This window comes from Hippopotamus amphibius, chromosome 13 (genome assembly GCF_030028045.1).
Source record: "Hippopotamus amphibius kiboko isolate mHipAmp2 chromosome 13, mHipAmp2.hap2, whole genome shotgun sequence".
In the NCBI taxonomy this organism is placed as follows: domain Eukaryota; kingdom Metazoa; phylum Chordata; class Mammalia; order Artiodactyla; family Hippopotamidae; genus Hippopotamus; species Hippopotamus amphibius.
In genome coordinates, this window is record NC_080198.1 from 39,637,716 (window position 1) to 39,665,251 (window position 27,536).

Consider the following 27,536-nt stretch of genomic DNA (forward strand, 5'->3'; position numbering starts at 1 on the left):
ATTATACATGATTTTTATTGACTTTTACATAGTATTAGGAGCACTTAAATTGGATCAAAATGTTAGATTTTAAACCTCGTTCAACCTAATTTTTAATGTGACCTTCAGAAAGAGAGTCTTTGAGCTTCAGATTCCATATGAGGAAAATGGGAGTAACAAAAATTAGTCTTTTTTTTTTTTTTTAAACAAAAAACAAAAGCAACTTTTTATTTGGAAATAATTTCAAACTTACAGGAAAGTTGCCAGAAAAAGAATAGTACATGGCATACCTGTATACTCTTTATCAAGATTTGCCTGTTAACATTTTAGTCCACCACCTTTTTTTAAATAAATAAATAAATAAAGGGTCTTCATTGCTTTGCACGGGCTTTCTCTAGTTGCAGAGAGTGGGGCTACTCTTCGTTGCAGTGCGTGGGCTTCTCTTTGTGGTGGCTTCTCTTTGTTGCAGAGCATGGGCTCTAGGCACATGGGCTTCCGTAGTTGTGACACACAGCCTCAATAGTTGTGGCTCATGGGCTCTAGAGTGCAGGCTCAGTTGTGGCGCACGGGCTTAGTTGTTCTGTGGCATGTGGGATCTTCCTGTGTCCCTTGCATTGGCAGGCAGATTCTTAACCACTGTGCCACCAGGGAAATCCTTTTACTCCGTTTTTGATTTATCGTTTATAGTTGATATCTGTTTATAAATGTGTTTTTTCTGAATCATTTGACATAAAGATAGGTACATAATGGACCTTTACTCCAGTAATTGTGTGTTGACTAGGAATAAGGGATTCTCATACATAAGCACAGTACAGTTATCAGGTTCAGTAATTTTAACCTTAACACAGTATTTTAGTCTTCTGTCCATATTCTAGTGTTGCCACTTGACCCAATAATTTTTTTAATTAGTTTTTGTTGGAGTGTATATGATTTACAATGTTGTGTTAGTTTCTGTTGTATAGCAAAGTGAATCAGTTATACATATACATATATCTACTCTTTTTTTTAGATTCTCTTCCCATATAGGTCATTACAGAGTATTGAGTAGAGTTCCCTGTGCTATGCAGTAGGTTCTTATTAGTTATTGATTTTATATATGGTAGTGTGTATATGTCAGTCCCAATCTGAGAATTTATCCCCTCCTCGGTAACCATAAGTTTGTTTTCTATGTCTGTGACTCCATTTCTGTTTTGTAATTAGTTTATTTGTACCATTTTTTAAAATTCTACATATAAGTAATACCATATGATATATTTGTCTTATTTCCTCTGACTTACTTCATGCCATGTGACAATCTCTAGGTCCATCCATGTTGCTGCAAATGGCATTATTTCATTCTTTTTTATGGCTGTATAGTATTCCAGTATATACATGTACCATATATTCTTTATTCATTACTCCATCGATGGTTATTTAGGTTGCTTTCATGTTCTGGTAGTTGTGAATACTGCTGCAGTGAATATTGGGGTACATATATCTTTTCAAGTTATGATTTTCTCTGGATATATGCCAGGAGTGGGATTGCTAGATCATATGGTAGTTCTATTTTTAGTTTTTTAAGGAACCTCCATACTGTTTTCCATAGTGCCTATACCAGTTTACATTCCCACCAACAGTGTAGGAGGGTTCCCTTTTCCCCACACCTTCTCCAGCATTTATTGTTTGTAGATGGCCATTCTGACCGGTGTGAGGTGATAACCTCATTGTAGTTTTGATTTGCATTTCTCTGATAATTAGTGATATTGAACATCTTTTCATGTTCTTTTTTTGGCTATCTGAGTGTTTTCTTTGGAGAAATATCTATTTAGATCTTTTGTCCATTTTTTTTTTAATTTTATTTTTTTTGACATGGAGCTGCACGCACGAGCTGTTTGTATATTTTGGACATTAATCACTCGTCAGTCACTTCATTTGCAGTTTTTTCCTCCTGTTCTGTGGGTTGTCTTTTATTTTTGCTTATGGTTTCCTTTGTGGTGCAAAAGCTTTTAAGTTTAATTAGGTCCCATTATTTTTGTTTTTGTTTTCATTACCCTAGGAGGTGGATCCAAAAAGATCTTGCTATGATTTATGTTGGAGAGCTTTCTGCCTATGTTTTCCTCTAAGAGTTTTATAGTACCTGGTCTTATATTTAGGTCTTTAATCCATCTTGAGAACCCAATAATGTTTTTTTATAACATTTTTGGGGAAATTCCCTGGCAGTCCAGTGGTTAGGACTCGGTGCTTTCCCTGACAGGGCCCGGGTTCAATCCCTGGTTGGGGAACTAAGATCCCACATGCTGTGCAGCAAAAACAAAACAAGACATTTTTTTTCTTTCTATTACATAATCCTGACTAATACCAGCTATTGAATTCCTCTGTCATGTCAGTTTAGTTTCCCTTAACCTGTAAGATTACCACAGTGTTTCCTTACTTTCTGCATTGTTTTTGAATTTCAGAAGAATGCTTCTCATTTGAATTTTCTGATCTTTCCTTGTGCTTGATTCAGGCTCTGTGTTCTACTTAGAATGCTGCATGAGTGATGTGTCCTCAGGGACACATATTGGCAGGCGTGCTGTGCCACCTCACTGATATTTTTTTTTAAACATTTATTTATTTATTTATTTATTTATTTGGCTGCACCAGGTCTTAGTTGTGGCACATGGGATATTTGTTGCATCACGCGGGGTCTTTAGTTGTGGCATGCAGACTTTTAGTTGTGGCATGCCAAGTCTTAGTTGCAGCATGCATGTGGGATCTAGTTCCCTGACTGGGCATTGAACCTGGGCCCCCTGTATTGGGATTGCAGATAACCACTGGACCACCAGGGAAGTCCCTCGTCACTGGTGATCTTAATAACCCAGTTAAAGTGTTCTCTGACGGACCCACTGTATAGTTACTTTTCCTCTCCATTTGCAACTTATACTCCCAGATTTAGCATCCATTAGAATTCTTGCCTGAACCAATCTTTACTTTGATGATTACACAGCAATACTTTTTCACCCCAACCTGTCCCTCCACATTTACCACTTGGCTTTCAGAGTTCTCCTGTAAGCAGGAGCCCTTCCTTTCCCCTCTTTTACTTTTTTATTTATCTGCTGTTGTCTTTGTGGATTCGTGGAATTAATTTTTCAGTGGTCAATAATTCATTACTTCATTATTTTGTGCTGAGTTGTTTCATATTTGGCCACTGAGACCCCTTCAAGCTGGCTTGTCATCCTTTTGACAAGCACTTGTCATTTTTGAACACCTCCTTTAGGGCATAGCAGGATGTTCCAGGTTCATCTAGTACCTTCCATTCCTCATGCCTAGAATTGGCTCTTTCCCTGAGGAGCTCTTACTTCTTTCAGTAGGTAAAGGTATTAGAGACCAAGATCTGGATACAGGTATGCTCAGTGCTACTGAAGTATCTTTGCTTGTAGGTCCTTTCTGTTCAGAGAAGTATGAAATTATAACTATTATATATATATATAAACTCATGCAAACATATAGTCATGTACACATATACGTACATATACACATAGTGTACATATTTTAGAAACAGTGAGGCCATAACGATACCTCCGGTTCTAATCTGTCCCACAGTGTTCCTTTTTGCCCTCCCCTACTCCGTATTTATTATATATCTCTTCTGAGAGTAACAATCTTGGCTCCCAACATCAACACATTTACTCAGTCCACGAATACATTCAGATTAGTTTCAGAATTGCTTTGCCCATGCTGCTGTCATAAACGAAAATACTGAAAGACTGCAAGATACGTTTGTGGTTCTCCCACTCCCCTAGCCCTGCCCAAGACTGAAGATGTGTTGTATATTGGCAAATAGTGTGTTCATGCGTTACCTTTTTTTCCTCTCCCTTCAATGTGGTCGTTACTTATTTGAAGTATCATTAGGATTATTTCTTTCAGTTTGTTTTCAGTTTTGGTGTTTCCTCTCCCTCTTTCCATCCAAGTTGATTTAATTTTATGTTTTGAATATGTAGAATTCTAACATGCTTCCAAAAAATGTGTACTTCCTCACGAGTTCGTTCTGTTCCCTTCTCCCCATTCCTTGTAGAATAAACTTACTGTTTTCTGGCTTATCCTTCCTGTGTTTCTTTTTGCCAGAATGTGCAGGTGTTTGCATGTTTTTTATTTCTCTTTTATACTTTACCTTTTCCACTTAATAATTTTCCTGGAAATTCTTGGTGGTCATACCTTCACAGTGCTCCATTACGCTTAGAAATGTGAATAGTTGGCATTATTTTAGAATTACAGACAAAGTTGCAGTAAATAACCTTGTGCCGTATGTATTGTCTTATTTCTTTAAGGTGTATAGTCAAGGTAAATTTCTAGAATTAGGGTTGCTGTGTTGAAGAGTAAATGAAAATACATAGTTTTGTTAGATTTGTGCCTCTACCATGTGAGTTTGCACCATTTTGCATACTTAAAAACAATGAAGCTAGTGTGTCATAGCCTCACCAACAAAGTGTATGTTGTCAAGTTTTTGAATTTTTGCAAATCCTGATACATGAGAAATGGTATCTCTGTTAATTTTAATTTGGTATCTCTTTTTGTGAGTGAAGCTGAACATCTTTATATTTGCAAGGGTCTTTTTAAATTAAAAAAATTTTTTTCCCCTCATTTTTCTGTAAGTTTTTTCTTTTGTCTCCTAGAGTGGTAAAAGTTCTTTAAATGCTGAGAGTATATTGCTGATATTTAGTTGTATTGTTTTACTTTAGTTATGGTGGGTATAGTTGATTTACAATGATTTACAGTGTTGTGCCAGTCTCTGCTGTACAGCAAAGTGACTCAGTTATATACATATATACGTTCTTTTTTAAAAATATTCTTTTCCATTATGGTTTATCGCAGGGGATTGAATATAGTTCCCTGTGTTATACAGTAGGACCTTGTTGTTTATCCATTCTAAATGTAATAGTGTGCATCTACCAGTTATGGTGTTTTTTGCCATGCCAAGTTTTTATGTATTTGTCTCCATCTTTACCTTTTAATGCAGTAAGATTTTAGTTGGAGTAGTGAAGCCTTTCATTGTTTCAGGTTGCTGAGGAACTCAGCAGTGTTTTCTTCTAACACTTTATTTACATAGTTTCACTTCTTACATGTAGATCTCACATGTGTTTTGAGTTTAGTATTCTTGTGTATGATAAAAGGAATGGATCTCCTGTCTTTTCCAAAAGGCTGTCCAGTTGTATTTATCTATATACGTTATAAGACCACCTTTGCCTCAGTGATTTGAGATACCACCTTTACCACATACCAGGTTTGTATGTGTATATGACTTATACACATTCTCTTACTAATGTATATCTCATTTTTCATTTTTAGCTCCTAAGTAGTTTGTGTATTATTCTCTCTCTTCTCCTTTAAACTTTCTAGGCAGCTACCACTCATAACAAATCCCACATGGAATAGTTCGTTTTTCCTTCAGTTAGAAGTACTGCTCTGCCACTTCTACCCACACACACCTTTATAGTTTATAAATTAGAAAATATCTATTTTGTCTTGATTTTCATACTATTCCTGTCATAAAAGTATTTTCTCCTTTTACAGATAGTCCTAGAAACCTTACTACCTATTCCTGCTGTTAAGAGAGCTCTATTTAAACCCATATTCTAAATTATTCACTAAAGAAATGTTAACTTTTAAAATCTGGCCTTTATTTATTAGAAATAAACTTTTATACTTGATGTGTAGACTACAGAAACTTTTTTAACCATTCATTTTGTGTCTCCATGTATGGGTTACAGTTAAGTGCTATACCCTAATTTAGAGTGCCAGTGCGAGAATTGTTCCCTTGTGTGATGTTTCTGTGATTTTCACACCCACTGTCCCACTGATTCCTAGGTATAATTTATTGGAATGACAAATATCTGTAAGGAATGAGGCAGCTGATAGCATTTTTTTGTCTTGTTTTTAGGAAAATAGAATGACTTTTAAAAGGAAATACTATAGCTAAAGAATGCCTGCCCTGCAATAAAAGCAGTTACGAATAACTTAAATCAGTGGTTTTCAAACTTTGTTGATCATGTATGTCCAAGAAAGCAAAATTAGGAACTAATTCCTTTTACATTTAGTTAACATATAAAATTTTTCACTAGAAATTTAAATACTTACTGAGTATGTGGAATCTATCATGTTTAAATACTTTTTCTTAATGTATCCCATGAAATCTAGATTCCAGCGCAGTTTATACTCACTGTTATCCATTTTAAGTGCATATACTTTTCTTTAAAAATCAAGTGTGTTATATATTTTTCTTCTTGAACTTGCATTTTTGTTTTACCTTCAAGAGAATATAATCCTAGAATAATACTTTTTAATGTTTGAAGATCTTGCCCTTGAAACTTAGGGAAGGGGAGCTAACTAACCATGTCCTTAGTCAGAAAATTTGAACTGGAATTTTCTCTTATTTTCTCTATTATTTTATAAAACAATGTCCATCTATTGTTTTGTTGTTCTAGAGGAAGTGTGATTGCTGTGGGAAAGATAGCACTTAATTTTAAAAAATTAAATTGTGGATATTAACATTTATTAATAAAAATGGATCACAATGTAAAAAAACACCAGTGTGCTTACCACTCTGAAAAAAGAACATTACCATTATTTTTGAAGCATTCGTGTTCATCCTTTACCCTGCCCACTCAGAGTTAATCATTATTCTAAATGTTTGGCTTGTCTTTTTCATATAATTTTACCACACACACATAAAACTACACAAATCCTATTTTAGTTTTCACATTTAAGAAGCTTTAATATCAGTGTAATCATATTGTATTTTTTTAGGACTTGCCTTTTTGTTCCGCGTTGTATTGCTTATATTTCATCTGTAGTATCTAGTAGTACAAGTAATTTTTTGAATGCTTATGTCACAGTATATCCATTGTAATGTGGGTGGATGTGGTGGTTGCTACTTCAGGATATTATGAAAAATGCTACTATGAACTTTACTGAACCTACATCTTTTGTATTTCTTCATAATGGAATTGCTGGGTTTCAGGGAATGCAAACATTCACTTTTTCTGAACAGTGCCATATTGTTTCCAAATGGTTGTAAAAATTTATTTTGCAAAGGTATGTAAGTTTTCTGGATGCTCTGTGTCATGATGGCCAGTGCTTTTGGTGTACTCTGTCTTTGTAATATTTACCTATCTAGATGTGAAGTGATGTTTCATTGGGGTTTTAACTTGTATTTCTTATTAACAAATAGCTTTGTCATATTTTTATGAATTCTTTGACTTTTAGTGTTTCTCCCTCTGTTAAGTGCTTGTTTCCACCTCTTGCTTTTTTTTTTTTTTTTTTCCCATTGCATTGTCTTTTTCTTTTTCTTTGCGGGTATTCTTTAGATATTCTGCATACTAACATGCATGGTTACATCACCAGTTACACGTTTTAAAAATAGGTTTTCTTATTAGCTTACCTTTTTGTTTTCCAATTCTGAGGTCATCATAATATTCTCTTATATCATTTTTAAAAATTCTTTTGCCTTTCGTATATATAGATCTTTAATCTACCTGGAATTAATTTTTAAATATGTTATGATGTAGGGGAAAAAATTTTCCCCATATAGTGTTAGATCAGCTATCCTTTCAAGGTGGAAAAATATTGAAGCTGATCCATGCCATTTCTGTTAAAAGTAAATCTTTATATATGTTGTGATTTGTTTCTTGACTCTATTATTAAGTTTTATTAGTTAATTTGTTCTGACTTGAGTGCTCCCACCTTTTTCTTCTTCAGGAGTCTCCTGGGTCTTTACTCTTTTGTATAAAGTTTAAATTCAGCTTGTTGAGGTCCATATTAAACAAACTCATTGGGATTTTGATTGGAATTAAATTTAATCTGTAGAACAACTTGGAGAAAACTGACATCTTTAGAATACTGAACCTCTCAATTTGTGGAGGCGATTTACCTCCCAGTTTATTTAGGTCTTTTATATCTTTCAGTAAAGTTGTGTAATTTTCTTCACATTTTATTGATTATCTCAGAATGATCATATAGTAATTAAAGTATATTTTTGGGAAATTTTTTCTCTGTTAAATCTCAGATATAGTGTGTCAGTTGGATAAAACTACTTTTCCTTTTACAAGGGTTGACACTTTTTTTTAAAAATTAATTTTTATTGGAGTGTGGTTTCTTTACAGTGTTATGTTAACCTCCACAGCACAGCAGACTGAATCAGTCATACACATAGAGCTATCGCCCCCTTTTGGATGTCCCTCCCATTTAGGTTACCACAGTGCATTAGGTAGAGTTCCCTCTGCGATATAGTATATTCCCATCAGTTGTCTATTTTATACATAGTATCAATAATGTATATGTGTCAATCCCAGTCTCCCAGTTCCTCCCTCCCCACCCTTTCCAGTCTTGGTATCCACACTTTGTTCTCAACATCTGTGTCTCTACTTCTGCTTTGCAAATAAGATCACCTATACCATTTTTCTAGATTCCACAAATAAGCGTTCCCATATGATATTTGCTTTTCTCTTTCTGACTTACTTCAGTCGGTATGAAACTCTCTAGGTCCATCCATGTCTCTACAAACGATCCAATTTCAGACCTTTTTATGGCTGAGTAATACTGCATTGTATATATGTATCATCTTTTTTATGCATTCCTCTGTCTGTGGACATTTAGGTTGCTTCCATGTCCTGGCTGTTGTAAATAGTGCTGCTATGAACATTGGGGTGCATGTGTTTTTTTGAATTATGTTTTTCTGTGGGTATATGCCCAATTGTGGGATAGTTGGGTCATATGGTAGTTCTATTTTTAGTTTTTTAGGGAACCTCCATACACTTTTCCATAGTAGCTGTATCAATTTACATTCTCACCAACAGTGTAGGAGGGTTCCCTTTTCTCCACACCCTCACCAGCATTTACTGTTCATAGATTTTTTGATGATGGTCTTCTCACCGGTGTAAGGTGATACCTCACTGTAGTTTTGATTTGCATTTCTCTAATAATTAGTGATGTTGAGTATCTTTTCATGTGTTTGTTGGCCATCACCACCTGTTTTTGCACATAAAATTTTATTAGATCACCACCAAACCAATTCATTTATATATTGTCTGTGGCCAGTTGCACACTATAGCAGCAGAGTTAGAGACAGAGAACATATGGCTTGCAAGCCTAAAATATTTACTGTCTAACACCCCCTCCCAAAAAAAGCATACCAGTTCCCAATGTGTTGTCCTATTATCTTCAGGGAAGATGATTTTAAAGAACAACAACAAGAAAAACTTCCTTTATATGTAATCTAAGAGGTTATGGCCAAACCATTCTCTCATTGAAAACTTGAAAAAATGTGAACTGTGTTCTCTAATGTTAGAGCTACTCAGCCTCCAGGATTGTCTAGCAGTTTCTTTGTGTGTAGTCAAATCTGTCTAGTCAAACAGAGTTGTTGTTACTTGGAAAAAAAATGTTGATTAAAGGATAAAGTATATAACTTGTGAGCCATATAATATTGTAAAGTATTACGAAGGGATTTTTAGAAACATGCTATCTTGAAGATCATAATTGTCAGAAGTTTAAGACTGGGCTTGATAGCAGAGTTTACTGTGGTGTCATTTCATAGGTAAGGAAACCGGGTTACAGAAGTTAGATAATTTTGCCTAAGATTACAGAACCTATTATATTATTTTGACCCTAAGGTGTTTTTATGAGAAAAGTAGTAGAGCATGGTGGCTTAAGAGCTTAGGCAGAACTCAGTGCAAATCTAAGCCTTGCTGCTAGTTAGGTAAGGAACTAGGCAGCTTGCTGATCCTCTGTGCCCGGGTTTGCTGATTGGAAACCTGGAGAGACTAACCTGCATTGCTTAGAGGGATTAAATGAGATCACATTCTTTGTAAGGTGTTTAGCAGATTGCCTGGCACAAATAATTGTTAGTCGTACATACTTCCCTAGCATACTTTCTCAGGAGAATTCTGTCAAGGTCTTCTGGATAGTGAAGAGTATACAATGTAAATATTCAGCTCTACTTTTTATTTATTTTTTTCAGTTCTAGTTTTAAAATATGTACATAGTTTTCAGTACTTTGGAAAAAACTATTATGTTTTCAAATGCTGTGACAAATTTTTCTGAAACATCACTGAATTAATTTACCCTTTTCTTGAACATAGTTATGCCTTTAAATAGATTTTTTCTCTCATTAGCTTAAGGTTTCTCATGTGCTCTATTTATATCCCCTTCCCATAATTTATACACACAGGAGTCTTTTCAAGTTACATTACTTAAGGTCTCGTATTCTCCTTGATAGGTTATTAATTCTGTGTTTGTGTGTTTTACTGTGTAGCTCTAGTTTGGGGAGGAAAAGAGGCTGTAAGTCAGGTTGAGGTCATTAAAGCAATACATGATTCAGGCAATATCCTGAACAACCAATGTAGTAAACTTTCCTTTAAAAAAAATGCGGGAGCAGTGGGGAGCTTAGAGGGACAAAATATTTTTATTAGGAAGTCCATATTGTCTCTTAGTGATTGTCATGTATCTTTTTACTTCTTGAAGGCTTCATAGCTGTAATTGCTGCTCTCTTTGCTCTCATGATAGTATTTTATTTATTTATTTATTTATTTATTTATTTATTTATTTAATTGGTTGTGTTGGGTCTTTTTTGCTGTGCATGAGCTTTCTTTAGTTGGCGGTGATTGGGGGCTACTCTGCATTGTGGTGCGGGGGCTCCTCATTGCCGCGGGTTCTTTTGTCGTGGAGCACGGGCTCTAGGTGCGTGGGCTTCAGTAGTTGCAGCACATGGGCTGAATAGTTGTGGCTCACGGGCTCCAAAGCGCAAGCTCAATTGTTGTGGCCCGTGGGCTTAGTTGCTCCGCAGCATGTGGGATCTTCCTGGAGCAGAGATTGAACCCATGTCCCCTGCATTGGTAGGCGGATTCTTAACCACTGCGCCACCTAGGAAGCCCCTCATGATAGTATTTTAATGATTTTGACCAGGCATGTTAATTGCAACCAACACCCCTCCCCCCCACACTCACTCGCCCATGACTTAAGATGTGAACAGCAGTCCCACACAGGAAAGAAGTCTAGTCCCCAATTCCATTTGTGTTCTCTTTGAGAAATACTATTGAATAAATAGAAGTATTATATAGACTAAGCCTGTGGTTTAAATATCTATATATATCTGTACCTACATCTGCATCTATGTAACATCCAGAGAACCCTTCCTTTTATTTTTAGAAATGTTAAAAAAAAAAGCGGAGAAGTGGCCATGTAAAGGACTGGGAAGAATGCCAAATCTGACTCACTTCTCCACCCTGTCTCAACTTTGGCTGTCACTGAAAGGACTCCATAGAGCACCATGTGCACTTGACAGGGCTGGGCAGCATGTCTGTAAATGTCCTCTTTCATCATTACTTAGAATGTTATCGAATGTATAAACTTAGAGACATCCTTTATGCCTAAAGCAGCGATTTAGTTTGGCATTTTGCCTTTGGATGTTTCTGTCGGTGATTTTTTGTGAAGATAAAGATGCCCTGATGAGTGAAGTAAGCCAAATAGAGAAACACAAGTACTGCATGGTATCACTTATATGTGGAATCTTTTAAAAAAAAAAAAAAAATCAAACTCCTAGAAACAGTAGAAAAGTGGTTGCCAGGGATTGGGGGGTAGGAGAAATAGGAAGAGGTTGTAAAACAGTACCAGTTTTCAGTTATAAGATAAAATAGATCTGAGGAGCTAATATCAAATGTGATGAAAGTTGATAACAGTATTGTAGAGTTAAAATTTGCTGAGAGAGTGGACTTAAATGTTCTCATGTGCACACATGCACACACACAGGCAGGTGAGGTGATGGATGTATTAACTTGCTGGGGGTGGTGAATCCCTTTACAGTGTGTACGTATATCAAATCACAATGTGCAACTTAAATATCTTAGTTTTATTTTTCATTTACACCTAAATAAAGCTGAAATAAAGAAAAAAGATGACGATTATCAAATTTAAGGGTCTTCGTCATCAAAGCCTCAGTCTACACAAAACCAGTGATGCTTTTTTACTCTTTACTCAGTAAAAGACATAGAATAAAAATTAAAATGGTTAAGTTGCCACTCATGTGTCATTAATAGCCTTGTATTTTCAAACTCTTCTATGCAGTTGAGGCTTTGAGCATAATCAACTTCTTTCATTTTGAATACTTTAAAAACTGTAGTGATTTATTACTTATGTAGATATTTATGCTTTGATATGATTTTAGGTTCATGCAAAATGGATTTTGGACACTGATGTTTTCAATGAATGGATGAATGAGGAGGATTATGAGGTGGATGAGAACAGGAAGCCTGTGAGTTTTCGGCAGAGAATTTCAACAAAGAATGAAGAGGTATTTGGTTTGGCACCATTTTTCTCAGTTGGTGTTTTCATCTTTCTAGGCCTGAATGTTATCAAATCTTCATTAATAAATTCTCAACCATCAAGTGTATATAGAAGTTACTAAATGGCCATAGCAACCATCTCAGGAGCTGGCATCCTAAATAGGGGCATGAGAATCTCAGAGGGTCACTAAGATTTAAAAGTGGCCCATGCAGTGTGGAAGGCTGTACAACTGATTTTGTACTCTAGATCTGAATGTTAATTTTGTGAACCAGATGTCATTACAGGGTGATTTAACTTAGCTGTTCATTTTCCAACGGAAAACTAATTTAGTTTTAATCTTTTTTAATAGCTTTGTTAAGGAATGTACAATAGTTAATATAAAGTATAGGTCTTAAAGGTCTCAAAGTTATATAGTTCAGTCCTTTTTTCAGGTGGGGGGACTTGACATTTAATACTCTGTAATCCTTTAAGAAGCCCAGCCATTTAAATATTTATCCATGTTTCCTTATAAGTCACAAGTTGGGAGGTGGGTGTTGTTAGAGGAAGACTTGAGGCTGAGAATAAGGCTTAGATGTGTTAGTGTTGGGTTATGATAGCTTCAGATAGGCATCTGTGATTCCAGAAGTCTTTTTCACTGGGGACACTTAAAATTTTTGCTTTTTGTTTAGTATTTTAGGTTTTTTGAAAAAAAAATCTTTGAAACATATACTTTGAACCAATAGTTGAGAAAGTATAGTTCTTTCATACCTGTTTTCAGTCCCGAGACTTTCTTACTGAAACTCTTTGTCACACTGTATATTCTTTTTTTTTTTTCTTAAGTACTTTTATTGGGATACAGTTAACAGACAATAAACAGCATATATTTAGAGTGTACAGTTTGGTATCCCAGTCTCCCAGTTCATCCCCCTGCAACCCTCCCTGCTTTCCCCACTTGGTGTCCATGTGTTTGTTCTCTACACCTGTGTCTCTTTTTCTGCCTTGCATTTCCTCTTTCATAGTTATTAGCATTTGCCTTATGTATGGAGGTGCTCCTATATTGGGTGCATTTATATTTATAATTGTTATCTCCTCTTCTTGGATGGATCCCTTGATCTTTATGTAATGTCCTTTCTTGTCTCTTGTAACATTTTTTATTTTAAAGTCTATTTTATCTGATATGACTATTGCTACTCCAGCTTTCTTTTGATTTTCATTTGCATGGAATATCTTTTTTCATCCCCTCACTTTCAGTCTGTATGTGTCCCTAGGTCTGAAGTGGGTCTCTTGTAGACAGCATATATATGGGTCTTGTTTTTGTATCCATTCAGCCAGTGTGTGTCTTTTGGTTGGTGCATTTAGTCCATTTACATTCAAGGTAGTTATCGAGATGTATGTTCCTAGTACCATTTTCTTAATTGTTTTGTTTTTGTTTTTGTAGGTCCTTTTGTTCTCTTATGTTTCCCACTTAGAGAAGTTCCTTTAGCATTTGGTGTAGGGCTGGTTTGGTGGTGCTGAATTCTCTTAGCTGTTGCTTGTCTGTAAAGCTTTTGATTTCTCTGTTGAATCTGAATGAGATCCTTGCTGGGTAGAGTATTCTTGGTTGTAGGTTCTTCCCTTTCATCACTTGAAATATATCCTGGCACTCCCTTCTGGCTTGCAGAGTTTCTGCTGAGAAATCAGCTGTTACCCTTATGGGAGTTCCCTTGTATGTTATTTGTCGTTTTTCTCTTGTTGCTTTTATTTTTTTATTTTTTTATAAATTTATTCATTTATTTATTGGCTGCATTGGGTCTTCATTGCTGCATGTGGGCTTTCTCTAGTTGTAGAGAGTGGGGGCTACTCTTCATTGTGGTGTGCAGGCTTCTCAGTGCAGTGGCTTCTCTTGTTGTGGAGCACAGGTTCTAGGCAAGTGGACTTCAGTAGTTGTGGCACACAGGCTCAATAGTTGTGGATCGCAGGCTCTAGTGTGCAGGCTCAGTAGTTGTGACACATGGGCTTAGTTGCGCCATGGTATGTGGGATCTTCCCGGACCAGGGATCGAACCCATGTCCCCTGCATTAGCAGGCTGATTCTTAGCCACTGAGCCACCAGAGAATTCCCCCTTGTTGCTTTTAATAACATTTCTCTGTCATTAATTTTTGTCAGTTTGACTACTGTATGTCTTGGCATGTTTCTCCGTGGGTTTACCCTGCCTGGCACTCTCTGCACTTCCTGGACTTGGGTAGCTATTTCCTTTCCCATGTTAGGGAAGTTTTCAGCTATAATCTCTTCCAGTATTTTCTTGGGTCCTTTCTCTCTCTCGTCTCCTTCTCGGACCCCTATAATGCGAATGTTGGCACGTTTAACATTGTCCCAGAGGTCTCTTAGGCTGTCTTCAGTTCTTTTCATTCTTTTTTCTTTATTCTTTTCCACATCAGTGATTATCACCATTCTGTCTTCCAGGTTACTTATTTGCGCTTCTGCCTCAGTTAATCTGCTGTTGGTTCCTTCTAGTGTATTTGTCATTTCAGTTATTGTGTTGCATATCTCTGTTTGTTTGCTCTTTAATTCTTCTAGGTCTTTGGTAAACTTTTTGATCTTTGCATCCAGTCTTTTTTCAAAGTCCTGGATCATCTTCACCATCATTATTCTGAATTCTTTTTCTGGAAGGGTGCCTATCTCCTCTTCATTTAGTTGTTTTTCAGGGGTTTTATCTTGTCCCTTCATCTGGTACAAAGTCCTCTGCTTTTTCATTTTCTCTATCTTTCTGTGGCTGTGGTTTTAGTTCCACAAGACAAAATACTGCTGATACTGCTTGATATTGCTGTCTGCCCTCTTGTGGAGGAAGCTATCTAGGAGGCTCGTGTGTCTATTCTTTATGTTTAAGAAAAAGTATTTCAAAACTGAGTCTTTTTTCATATCTTTTTATTTTTAGTTTGTCCCTATTTGCTTTGGAATTTGACTTAAATTTTTTTTTAATTTTACTTTTCCCCCGCTGATATGCTTATATATTTGTTTGCTCTTAATGTATTTCAAACCAAGTCTTTTCTGTTATTAGAAATATTCTAATTTCCACATAACATTATTAAATTGGCATGTTCATATCTACTCCTGTTCAGATTTAGGTTATTTATTTATTTACTTATTTATTTTTAGGGGGATCATATAAAAACTGATTTAATATTTCCTTTTAAAAATTTAACTTCAGACATAGTATACAGTCAAAGGTGACGAAGTTTAGATTTTCTCTAAAACTTCTCTGCTCCGCTGTAAGATGACTCACATTCCCAATTTGTTGCTATAGAACTACTGAAAGAAAATGAATAGCTGTGAGGACTATGAGGGTACCAGAGAGCATTAATGTTTAATTGATGTTTTAATCTCTGATTCTTTTTTTTAACCTGAGATGCAATACCTTAGATCATTTTAGGTGTATTTTCTTTATTATGGTCTGTTTTATTAAATTGGACAAGGGTTGGTTGCAGTTGAGGAGTCAGCAAAGCTGGCTGATATTTATTTCCATTTACTTCTTCCTAGCCAGTCAGAAGTCCAGAGAGAAGAGATAGAAAAGCATCAGCTAATGCTCGAAAGAGGAAACATTCACCTTCCCCTCCACCTCCCACACCCACAGAATCCCGGAAGAAGAGTGGGAAGAAAGGGTAAGAACTTCAGAATGATTCAGAAGGCACTGAAACAAACTATAAAGAACTTTCCAGGTTTTTACATTTACATTGGACATTTGTCTTACTTTGACTTGGTTGGAAGTCTTTGCTTTGATAGCTTGTCTTGTTATGGGGTATTACCTGATGGGCATCTTATGTTGTATTTATACAAAGACTCCCCTAATAGAACCTTTTTTCTGTATCGGTGTATGTGTTGAGAAGCATGACTGGTAGGAAATTTAAGAAATTATATTCAGCAAAATAAGTGTTTCTCCGTTTTTACCACCTGTCTCATACATGATCCAAATGACTTATAGAGGAGTTGAACCTCTGTCTGCTTCATATTCTACAAAGTGCAACAGTATAGTGCCTTGTTGAGTAAGTCACATTTGTACTTAGTGAATCTTGCTTTAGTGGAGATTTTGGTTTCTGTTGAATAGGTTGTTGTGGGGATTAAGTGAGACTTTAAAGCGCAGTGCCTGGCCTGAAGTAGATACTTATAAATGGTAGATAATACCTAATAATTTTATTATTGTATACTAAGTAGATACTTAATAATTTCAGGGTTGTCTGGCTCAAAATATATTTTAGATTTTTTTTTTTTGATATGGACCATTTTTGAAGTCTTTATTGAATTTGTTACAGTATTGCTTCTGTTTCATGTGTTGGGTTTTTTTTGGCCGTGAGGTATATGGGATCTTAGCTCCCTGAGCAGAGATCGAACCTGCACCCCCTGCATTGATAGGTGAAGTCTTAACCACTGGACCGCCAGGGAAGTCCCTCAAAATATATTTTAAACAGTTTCTCAGAGGTTATAGTTTAGTTTTAGAAAATGACAGTGTGCAAAACTTATTCTTTTCATGTGATAGTAAATTTGTTGAATTTCTGTCTGTTGTCAAGTAGATCTTTACAGTGCAGTCCTCTTCTCTCCATCAGCTTCTTTTTGAGACTTTCTTCTCTAGCCAAATTTGCCTTTTGATGCCCAGAACATGCCTTGAATATGCTTTTTTTTTAAATAAATAAATTTATTTATTTATTTAATTGGCTCTGTTGGGTCTTTTTTGCTGTGCGCGGGCTTTCTTTTTTAGTTGTGGTGAGTGGGGGCTACTCTTCGTTGTGGTGTGCGGGCTTCTCCTGTTGCGGAGCACGGGCTCTAAGTGCGTGGGCTTCAGTAGTTGCAGCACATGGGCTCAATAGTTGTGGCACATGGGCTTACTTGCTCCGCAGCATGCGGGATCTTCCTGGAGCAGGGATCAAACCCGTGTCCCCTGCATTGGCAGGCGGATTCTCAACCACTGTGCCACCTAGGAAGCCCTTGAATATGTTATTTATTGAAGGGTAAGGTTACTTGAAGCATTCTTAACCATGTGTAGAAGTTTTTAGGGAAGTTACGAAATTCTTATTTAGTTATATTGATTGATTGATTGATTGATTGATTGATTGATTGATTGATTGGCTGTGTTGGGTCTTTGTTGCTGCACACGGGCTTTCTTCAGTTGCCATGAGCGGGGGCTACTCTTTGTTGTGGTGCGCGGGCTCCTTATTGCCATGGCTTCTCTTGTTATGGAACACGGGCTCTAGGCACGTGAGCTTCAGTGATTGCGGCACATGGGCTCAATAGTTGTGGCTCACAGGCTTAGTTGCTCCGCGGCATGTGGAATCTTCCTGGATCAGGGATCAAAGCTGTGTCCCCTGCATTGGCAGGAGGATTCTTAACCACTGCGCCACCTCGGAAGCCCAAGAAACTCTTATTTAGTTTTATAAATAATATTAATGAGTCAGTCACAGTTATAAAAAGATTTTTGTTTTTTTGTCAAGTCACGTGTTGTGACGTAAAAATTAAAACAACAAAATAGGTTTTTCCTTGGATATTATTGAGGGTAACCTTGTTTCTTAAACTTGTATTCTGAAACTTACTGTTTATGTTTAGAAATTTCAGAGCTACCTGTGATCCTTGTAAAGAATATCATTAACAACTTTTCCAAATGTCCTGGGTTCTGAAATCAGTGTGCTACTCTTTTCTTTATGGGCTTCGATGGACTGCCAGGACGTGAGTGGTCACAGAACCAAAATGTGATGTCCAGGAGGTTCACCTTACCCTAAATGCTCAGAACATTTAGCCTCTACTGAGTATAAAACCCACCAAATTGAGTTTCCCAAAATAAATGTATGCATGTCCTTTAATTGAATACATCTGCCTTCTAATGAGCAGGACTTTGCTCATTTAAGTCTCCCCTTAGAATACTCTATTTAAGCAAAACATCTTGAAACCTGTTTTCCTAACATTTGTGTTATTCATCTTCCCTGCATCTGTTCTTCCTTTTAAAATATTTTATCTCCTTACCACCTTTAGTTTCATAGGCTTAAAAAAAATTGTCATGTAATTTTTATTTAAAAAAATTTTTTAATGCTATATACATTGTTCTAACCTGTGCCAACATGTTGTCCTTCTAAAAGAGAGCTTTGAGCATTCTCTCAGCAGTGTGAGGACTCTGCTCTTTCTGCGGTCCAGCTCCCTTGGCTATGTATCCTAGACTGCTACCCCATGTGAGGTTTTTTTCCATATGCTTTTACTCATCACCCTGAAACATTGCCAACTTTTCTTTTTTTTAATTTTTTTATTATTTTTATTATATTTTGGGGGTACACCAAGTTCAATCGTCTGTTTTTATACACATATACCCGTATTCCCTCCCTTCCGTGCCCCCCCCCTCGAGTCCCCCCCACCCTCTCCGATTGCCAACTTTTCCATGAATTGTTACAGTTCCCAAGGTCCAGCTTAACTGTCACTTGACTATTTCTCTGAGTTGTATTTTTGTGGTCCTTGTGTTCATTTCTTTGTATTGTTACACATCACGTTATATGAGGTAGTTAACGATTTCTGTCCTGTATTCCCTGTAATTCTTCAAGGTAAGGAATCATTCCATTCTTGTTTGAACTTTAACACGCTTTCTGGCATGTGTTAGTTTTCAAAATAAATGTTGGTTTGATTGAATTGGTGGTGAAAGAGCAATGGCAATTTTTACGAAATATAAAAGTTGGTACCATCCTAAGTGATTTTGCTTTGCAGTTCTGATGTTTAGATGATACAAAGAGCCAGGAAAATACAGAAAACAAAAAAAAAAAAACAAAAAAAAAACCCAGTTAGTTGTATATATCTTTGAGAAAATTTCTTATGTAAGTGATTCTTTATGATCTGAGATAAAATATGTGCCGTATTTCCGTAGCAGGTTTTTTTTTATTACACTAATTTAAGCACCTTTTAGGATACTGTCTGTAATTTGTATTGTAGGATTTCTGTGGTTATTTCTTATGACCTATAACTTTTATTTTCCTTTTGACTGGTTAGATGTAATTTGGGGAATGCATCTATTTTGTTTGATTTCTGTTTGTCTTTTAAAGTGATTCTGAGCATGGATTCTAACAATATAGTTAATGCCTCTGAAATTGTTTGCAGTAACTAGCTATCGTCAGTCTTATTTGTGTGTATGTATCTTTTATGTTTTAGCCAAGCTAGTCTCTATGGGAAGCGAAGAAGTCAGAAAGAGGAAGATGAGCAAGAAGATCTTACGAAGGACATGGAAGACCCAACACCTGTACCCAACATAGAGGAGGTGGTTCTTCCAAAAAATGGTTTGTATCCTTCTGCCTAGACTATGAGAGTGTTAGGTGTGATTTGATCATTCTCAGCAGTGCCATGGGATGATTCACTTCTTGCTCTGTGTCTCCAGTTCTTAACTTCCAAATATTAATAGATTCCCCCCTTTGAGGTTAATGTTTATGAAATTCCCTCTTTTCCTATCTTTTGGTATACTTTTGCTGTTTATTGGGAAAACACAATGTGACCAAAAAGTTCTCAAAATTTAGTAACACTTTAAAATTAATGGTTTTAAAGTCCCAGCAGAATCAATGTACTTATGAAAAAATGGAGTATGTATCCATGTACAGTTCAGCCTATTTAAATCAGTTATTGGGAGGAGGATGTTATACCCTTTTAATTGTGTTTGTGGATTTGTCTATTTTTCCCTTTATTCCTAATGAATTTTTTCTTCCTGTGTTTTCTTGTGCTTTGAAGCTCTGCTGTTTAAGGGCATATACATTTAGGATCATCTTGTCCTTCTGATGAATTGAGTCTTGTCATGTCTTTAGGTGCCACATTAGTGCTTGTCTTGAAATCTAAGTTCTCTGATAATAATAAAGCCTCATCTCACCACATCCTTTTCATTATATTTCTGTTTTATTAGTCCCCATTGTACTTAAGACTTCAGCAGTCCTATAAATTTTTTCTTATATTTTATGTTTCCAATTTGTACCTCTCTTGCATTCTTTTACTTTTACTCTAATTATATAAAGCATTGCTTTGAAACATCATGTTTTGGAGACCTGGTTCTTTTCCCCAGTATACACATTTTCTGTTTTTAATTGGAGTATGTAGTCCACTTAAATGTAACATAATTATTGATATGGTGGCGTTTAAGTCAATAATCATGCTATTTTTTTCCTATTTGTCCCTTTCTTTTGATTTTAATGTTCTATTCTAGCCCCTCTATTTTCTTTTTCTTTTTGAACCTATATGGTTTCTTTCTTTTATATATAACATAGATTTTTGGGGGGTTTTGTTTTTAAATTTTTTTTATTTTTGGTCATGCAGCGTGGCATGTGGGATCCCAGTTCCCCAACCAGGAATCGAACCCACACCTCCTACATTGGAAGCGCAGAGTCTTAACTGCTGGACTGCTAGGGAAATCCTTGTATGCAGCATAGTTTTAATTGAGATATACTTTACATAGCATAAAAGTCACCATTTTAAAGTGTATTTTAATCACTCCAGTGGTTTTTAGTAAACTCACTAAGTTGTGCAATCATCACCACTGTCTTAATTCCAGATGTTTTCAGCCCTGTGAAGAGAAACCCCATGCTTATTAGGAGTTAGTTCAGATTATTCCCTTTCCCTGTGTGTTGGCAACCACTATTCTACTGTCTGTCTGTATGGATTTCTTGTTCTCTTTTTGCTCTTTAGCTGTATTTTCTTAGTGGTTGCTCTAGGGATTACCGTATATAATATATCCTCAATTTATCAAATCGATTTAGAATCATCCTTGTCTAGGCGAGATAAAAATGTATGAAATTTACCATAATGTAATTTAACCTAAGTCCTCTCCTGTTTTGTAATATTTTCATGTATTTTACTTCGACGTGTGTTATAATCCCTACAACATTTTTCTTTCTTGTTCTTTTTGTTTTAAGCAGTCATTTGTATTTTTAAAAAATGAAACATACAGTCATCTATAGTTAGAAACTCATAAGTTTCTAACATAACTCATAAGTTTCTAAAAGTCATCAAATTATACAAAATTGGGCAATAAAAACTACACAAATATATTTTAAAGGTCATATAGAAAATTCACAATCAACAGATTAATTTTAAGTAAAAATTATGAAGTTGGTGATAGTCCTAAGAGATATCTAAAACTGGGAAGCTATAATAATTAATATAGTATGGTTTAGACACAGGAATGGCTGAATTCATCGGTGGAATAGAATGGCCAATTCAAATGTAGATCCATATTTGTGAATAGATTTATTATGAATTTAGCAACACAAATCAAGGAAAAGACCAAACTGTCCCACAAATCCTGTAAAATTTGGTATTCTTCTTTGTATCATAGAGAAGAATTTAAACTACAGGTGGATTAAAGTGCTCAATTTAAAAACAAAACTGTAAAAGTAAATTTCCAAATACTAATGTACTTTAAACAAGTGTTAGTCTTAGAGAAAATATTCGTTACCCGTTTAACAAAGAATTAAAACCCCAAATATGTGTAAAGATTCTTAAACCTTATAGAATAAAGGGCAAAGGATTATGTACTGGTAATTTTATTAAAAAGTCTAGGATCAATACATGTATAAAAAGATGCTTAATCTCACATACCCAAGGATATGTAAATTACTAAAGTAACTGTTTTCATCCATCAGATTTTCAAAACTTAGAAAATAGATGATTCCCAAAGTACAACTGTTTTGAGGAAGTGAGTACTCTCAAATGATATTGATGGAAGAGTAAATTGATGAAGCCACTTAACACAATGTGGCTATATTTATTAAATTTAAAAAACTGTACATCCAGTAAGTTTTAATTTCATAATCCATATTAAGTGATTATATGCATGCGTAAAGATAATAGAAAAGAATATTGATTACAGAATAATGAAAAATTGAAAATAAAGTTTCCATTGATATAGGGCTAGTTACCTTATGATCCACTCATGGACACAGAGAATCTATTAAAAATGAAAGAGACGTAACTAAAAATACATGGAAAGATCACAAGGCGCATTGTTACAAAGGTAGAAAACTAAGTACAAAAGTAGAAAAGTAGAGTACTAAGGAATAAGCACAGTATGATAACTATATCTGTAGGATTTAAAAACCCTCAGGATGTTTTGAAGTCTACATAGGTGTGTAAAAGGTATCGGTTCTCCCTCAATTTCTGTCTAAATGGCACACAAGTAGGAATCCACAACTGCACAAAAAACAATTAAAAAATACTTTTGGTGAAGGGGTTGAAAGCTTCTTTTCAGGGTTTGCTCTCTGTATTTCTGTATTGTTTGCTTTTATGATGAAAAAAGATAGCTGCTTGCTTAATTAATTACAAAATATGGTCTTTACATTAAGTATTAATGTTTCTCAGCTGAGTTTGTGTTTGCCTGAAGGTGTATAGGTTTTTACATGAAGGTGAGTACTGAATAACGGTGGAGTTGCAGTAGAATTCGTGTGTTTTTTAATCTTCTATTGTGTTTTTTTTAAAAAAACAAGTAGAACTTCCCTCTGAAACATAAATTCTTTTTTTTTTTCTAGTAAACCCAAAGAAAGATAGTGAAAATACACCTGTTAAAGGAGGAACTGTAGCAGATCTAGGTAAAAATCAGAAAGTCTATACATTTTTGTGTTGTTTTGTCTCTTAAATATGTCAGCTCTCTTGATAATCCTTTCTTTACTGAGAGATTTCAGTTGCTATGCTTTCCAGCACAGATATTATCTATGGCTATGTTAGTACCGTTATTGTTTAGTTTGAGACCATATTAGAAAATTTAATTTCTTATGATTCATTCTTTCCATTCTTACTGATCTGCCTCTCTGAGCGTAATGATTTCCTGCAAGCTAGCAAAGGTGGTAATGTTATACCTAAATCAGAATATCTGAGTTTTAAAGAAATAGTTGTAATTAAAGCACTTTTTATAATCTGCCTGAAGTATTTGTTTCACAACGTGCAGATTGATTTTGTGTCTTCAGAACAAAAATCTGTTGACTAGTTAATACTTTGTAAACAAATGGAAAGTTTCCTTGGGACTTCCCTGGTAGTCCAGTGGTTAAGACTCCGCGCTCCCACTGCAGAGGGGCTGGGTTTGAACCTTGGTCAGGGAACTAGATCCCACATACATGCTGCAACTAAAAGCCTGTATGCCACAACTAAGTGTTCACACGCTGCAACTAAAAGATCCTGCACGTGGCAGTGAAGATCCCGAGTGCCACAACTAAGACCACAACCAAATAAATAAATTAATTAAAAAAAAATTTTTAAAGACAGTTTCCTTAACAGGATAAAATGAGAGTCACATCATCCTTTTACTGTATTTGCAAGTTACAGAGTACAGTTTCACAAGTAGGGTCTAATTCTTGGATGTGCTGTGAGGGTAGAAAACAGATGTGTAGCCACTTGTTCCAGTTTTTAAGAGGAAGGTTAGTTTTAAACATCTTTGTTCCTGAAAGTTATATATGCAGTGATGATCTCATTTACTTTCTTCATTTTTAAAAATCAAAGGGGATCCTAGTGTTTTCAATATATGTTAAGTTTATGAATTGATGGGATTTTAGACCTAATAGGGATTTTTGAGATCTCCTTATGTAGAAAATGAGACTTGCATTTCACTGTCTCCTAGTCAAGTGAATTCTATATTTCAGATAAATTTCCGTGATTCTTGATGGCAGACATGAGTGGGTGTTTGGGAGAGTTTTTCTACTTCATTTCACTAAATATATCCTGCTTTTTTCTGGCTTAAAGCCTGTCATTGAACATCAGTGGATGATTCTATTTTTGATTATGTTGAAAGTAAAGCAGAAAATTGTCTTGATGACAGTTTATATAAAGGTGGTATCAGGTCAACAAAATAAACTAACAAGAAGAGATACTGTCAAAATACTTCTCTCTTAATTGTTTTTAACATTATTAATACAAGATAGCTCTTGAATAACTGGTAGTAATTTTCATTTTCCATAAGTTTATATCACCTATTCTACAGCCATCACTTATCCACTGAATCAAAAGCCATGAAAGCAAAAAGTAACTATAAGCAGTCTTTTATATTTTCAGTAATTTGACAGGGTAAAATATTGTTAAGACTCGAATACTCTTCACTGGGACAATTTGTTAAACAGGGTGATAGTTTATATTTTTAAAGTTATATCCCAGAAAAGAATTCTGTAGTTTTAAAGGAGTGGACAATTGTCCTTTTAAAAGTGAGATGACAGAATATTTTTGTAGTAGCCTTTTCAGAGGAGTCAAATTGAAGCCAATTTTAGGAAAAGGATGGGGTCCCAACTGGATTAAAAGTTTTAGTGCTGGGTATAGGAGATCTTCCTGTTATATTTGTGAACAAGTTGAGGTCTCAGTCAGGAGTACTGTGGCTGTGGATGCTGCTGACCACAGCTGGAGAGTTTGGCTCTTTTGGAATTTGAAATTGTTGTCCTGGCTTTTCATCCAGGGACCAATGGGCTTCCCATGTATTGTTTAAGCATCTGACTTTCTGCATTGGCTATAACCTGAACTGTGCCAAGGGTGACTGATCCATCAACTGAGAATTATTGTTCAGAACTGTTTGTTTTCTTAGCTGATCCATATTTTGCCTTACATGCCATTCGTAGAATGAATAATGAAAAAATAATGAAAAAAATGGCTTCTTTGTGTTCTCTTTAAACTTTACAGTACCTTAGTCACTGTCAAGGGTCATAATAATTATATAAAAAAAATAAAATGTTATAGGAAGTTAATAATGTAACTATTTGTGTCGTAACCTCTTACCCTTTCCACCATGGCACTTTTACTTTTCATTATGGAAGTCAGCTGCCTAGTTTAAATTATACATAAATTTGCCTCTGTTCTTTTGCAAGATTAGCATTTAGGTCCTGGAGTCCCCTATCCTCAGAAGGTATTAACACTCTTGCCAGGACTTTGTCTGTAGGGATTGATTATCACCTCCTTCTTTACTCCTCATTCTTTACTCATTTCCTCTGGGATCCAAAATGTCATTACTTTGTTTCACTAAGCCTCCAGAGGCAAGAGCCCTAATAAGCAAGTTTCTTACCTATTATTAAGTAAGATCATGACTAAGATTGTAGCCCAAACAGTAATTAATTATAAATTCCCTGTTGCTGGGAAATTTTAATGATTTGTGTTTTGAATTTTTACCCACCTCTATGCTTCTGTGTACAGTTCTAATTTAACTGAATTATTCAAGGTGAATTTGCTTTAATAATACTCTGTTTCTGTCCTTTTCTCTGTCCGGTATCAATTCCTTAAACCTTAAAGTTTCCAGGTAATTCAAAGAGCATTTGCCTGTTAAATGAATTACGTGTTTTGATTTTGCAGATGAGCAGGATGAAGAGACGGTCACAACAGGAGGAAAGGTAATACGTTAGTTAGGCCTGGTGCAGCAGTAACTCTAAGGGTCCTGTGTATTGAGCAGTAGAAACACTGAATTGGAAGTTTCCTTAGAAATATTGTGTTTTGAGGTCCTTCTGATTTTTTAATTTCTTTTAAACACACCCCCAAAACAGTTTGTCTTTCTTGACCGCCCCAAAATTTTATCAAGAGGAATTTGCTGTTTTCCCAGGTAGTAGTCCTCATATGCTATAGTTTCTGGCTCCATTACGCTCCTGGTTGCAAGTTAATGATCAGAGCTGCACAGTGTTCCAGGTGAGCAGGGACCATGCCTTGCTGTGATTTTCTCATTCCCATTTCTATTAGTGCAGCCCCAGTCCACAACTGATGTAGCCTTTGATCACACTCTTCACCTTTTTTGAGCCTTGCAGTCAGCTACTTCCTGTTTTATCAATTCTGCTCTGGAGACATATCAATAATTAGGCTGTTGGATGGTGTTGGATTTTAGACAGGGTTTACTTCTCTTTTTAAAGAAATGGCCCCTTGTTTATTCAGGCTGTCATATCTAACTGTGTTAAGATGTGTAACTAATCCTTAATCTCCTTGAAATAAGGTTCCTTAATGCTGAAAATGGATAGTTCTTTTTTTTTCTTTTTCAGTGAGTCAGAAAACTTCCCTATAGTGACACTTATTGTTGTTTTTTTATACAGTCATGAAATGAAAATAGTCATTACAGTATTTCAAGGAAAAGTATTTCAGGAAACTCTTCTACAGATGGCTCTTTAGCTGAATTGTTCTTAACGATTTATTCTTTAAAATCAAACTTCTTTTTTCAAAGAGCTACTTATAAACATTGATGAATATTATATTTGTAAAAAGATGTCATTTAGAGTATGAAGTATTGGGTGGTAATAAAGAAGACAAAAATAGAAAACCAAAGAATCCCCTCCTCCCCCCTTTTTTTACACCGAGGGTGGGAATAATTTTGAAACTATGGACAAGTCTGTTATGTAACTTATACCTAACACAGTTAGAGGCAGTTACTCTAACACCCAGTTCCGTGATGTCATCCTGCTTGTTTCCTCACTGAGATGATTAAACTATAGATGGTCAGCCTTTATTTGTTTCAGTGCCACCCTCTCCCTGGTTTTCCTGAATAAAGAAAATTTTCTGAATTGAATTGCATTGAATTTGTAAAACCTACGCCACAAAAGCAAATTAACCACAAGCATAGTTTTTGCTAGCTTCCCTGGTTTGGGAAATGAAATTTCTTACGTTTGTCATCAATATTAACACATTTGTTTCAACATCATTTAAGTAACAATCAGAGTTTCCTTTCATACATTAATTTTTTTTTTTTTTTTCTTTTTTTGGTGCTGTGACTCGGATACGAACCGAGGTTGCTGCGGCCACAATAATTTTTTTTTTTTGATATTAATTGATCTTAAGGAAACCAGCTGTCTTAAGTTTCTAGTGGTAACTAGATCCTCACTTAAAGTAATATAACACAGGAAATTTAGTTTAAGTTAAAAGTAGAAATTAAACTATGGAACCATTATAAAAGAATATGATTCAAAACTTGACTGGTTCTTAACAGAAAAGAATTTTATAAGATTAAAAACAATAAAAACACCACAGGTAAAAGGTTGATAGATATAACTACACAATTTGAAGACATCTGAATGTCAAAAAACTTATTTTCTGTAGTATTCTCGATAAAAATGTTGAATCTGAAGGTAATTATGAAGAAGCATTGAGATAAGTAGAGATTGGTAGATACTCTACAAACTGATCTGGACTCTTCAAGAATTTTAGTGTCATAAAATCCCGCCCAAAAAGGAGGCAGGGGTTAAAGGAGACTAAACAGACATGAATGTTGTATATAATGTGGACTCCTTGATCAGGTTCTGGATTGAGGAGAAAAATCTGCAAAGGACAGTTCTAGGACACTTGGATCCATTTGAATATAAACTATATGTTAGATAATA

At 35.5% G+C, this 27,536-nt stretch overlaps 1 protein-coding gene across 2 annotated transcripts in view; it reads left to right on the top strand.

The window, feature by feature from the left end:
* The window catches only part of SMARCC1 (SWI/SNF related, matrix associated, actin dependent regulator of chromatin subfamily c member 1), a 186,057-nt gene that overhangs the window by 69,956 nt on the left and 88,565 nt on the right, over positions 1 to 27,536 (top strand). For both annotated transcript variants that reach the window (XM_057704810.1, XM_057704809.1), the window contains exons 9-13: positions 12,152 to 12,277; positions 15,766 to 15,887; positions 19,399 to 19,523; positions 22,749 to 22,808; positions 25,537 to 25,574. In XM_057704810.1, coding sequence (XP_057560793.1) covers positions 12,152 to 12,277; positions 15,766 to 15,887; positions 19,399 to 19,523; positions 22,749 to 22,808; positions 25,537 to 25,574 — 471 coding nt within the window. The remainder of the gene's footprint in view (positions 1 to 12,151; positions 12,278 to 15,765; positions 15,888 to 19,398; positions 19,524 to 22,748; positions 22,809 to 25,536; positions 25,575 to 27,536) is intronic.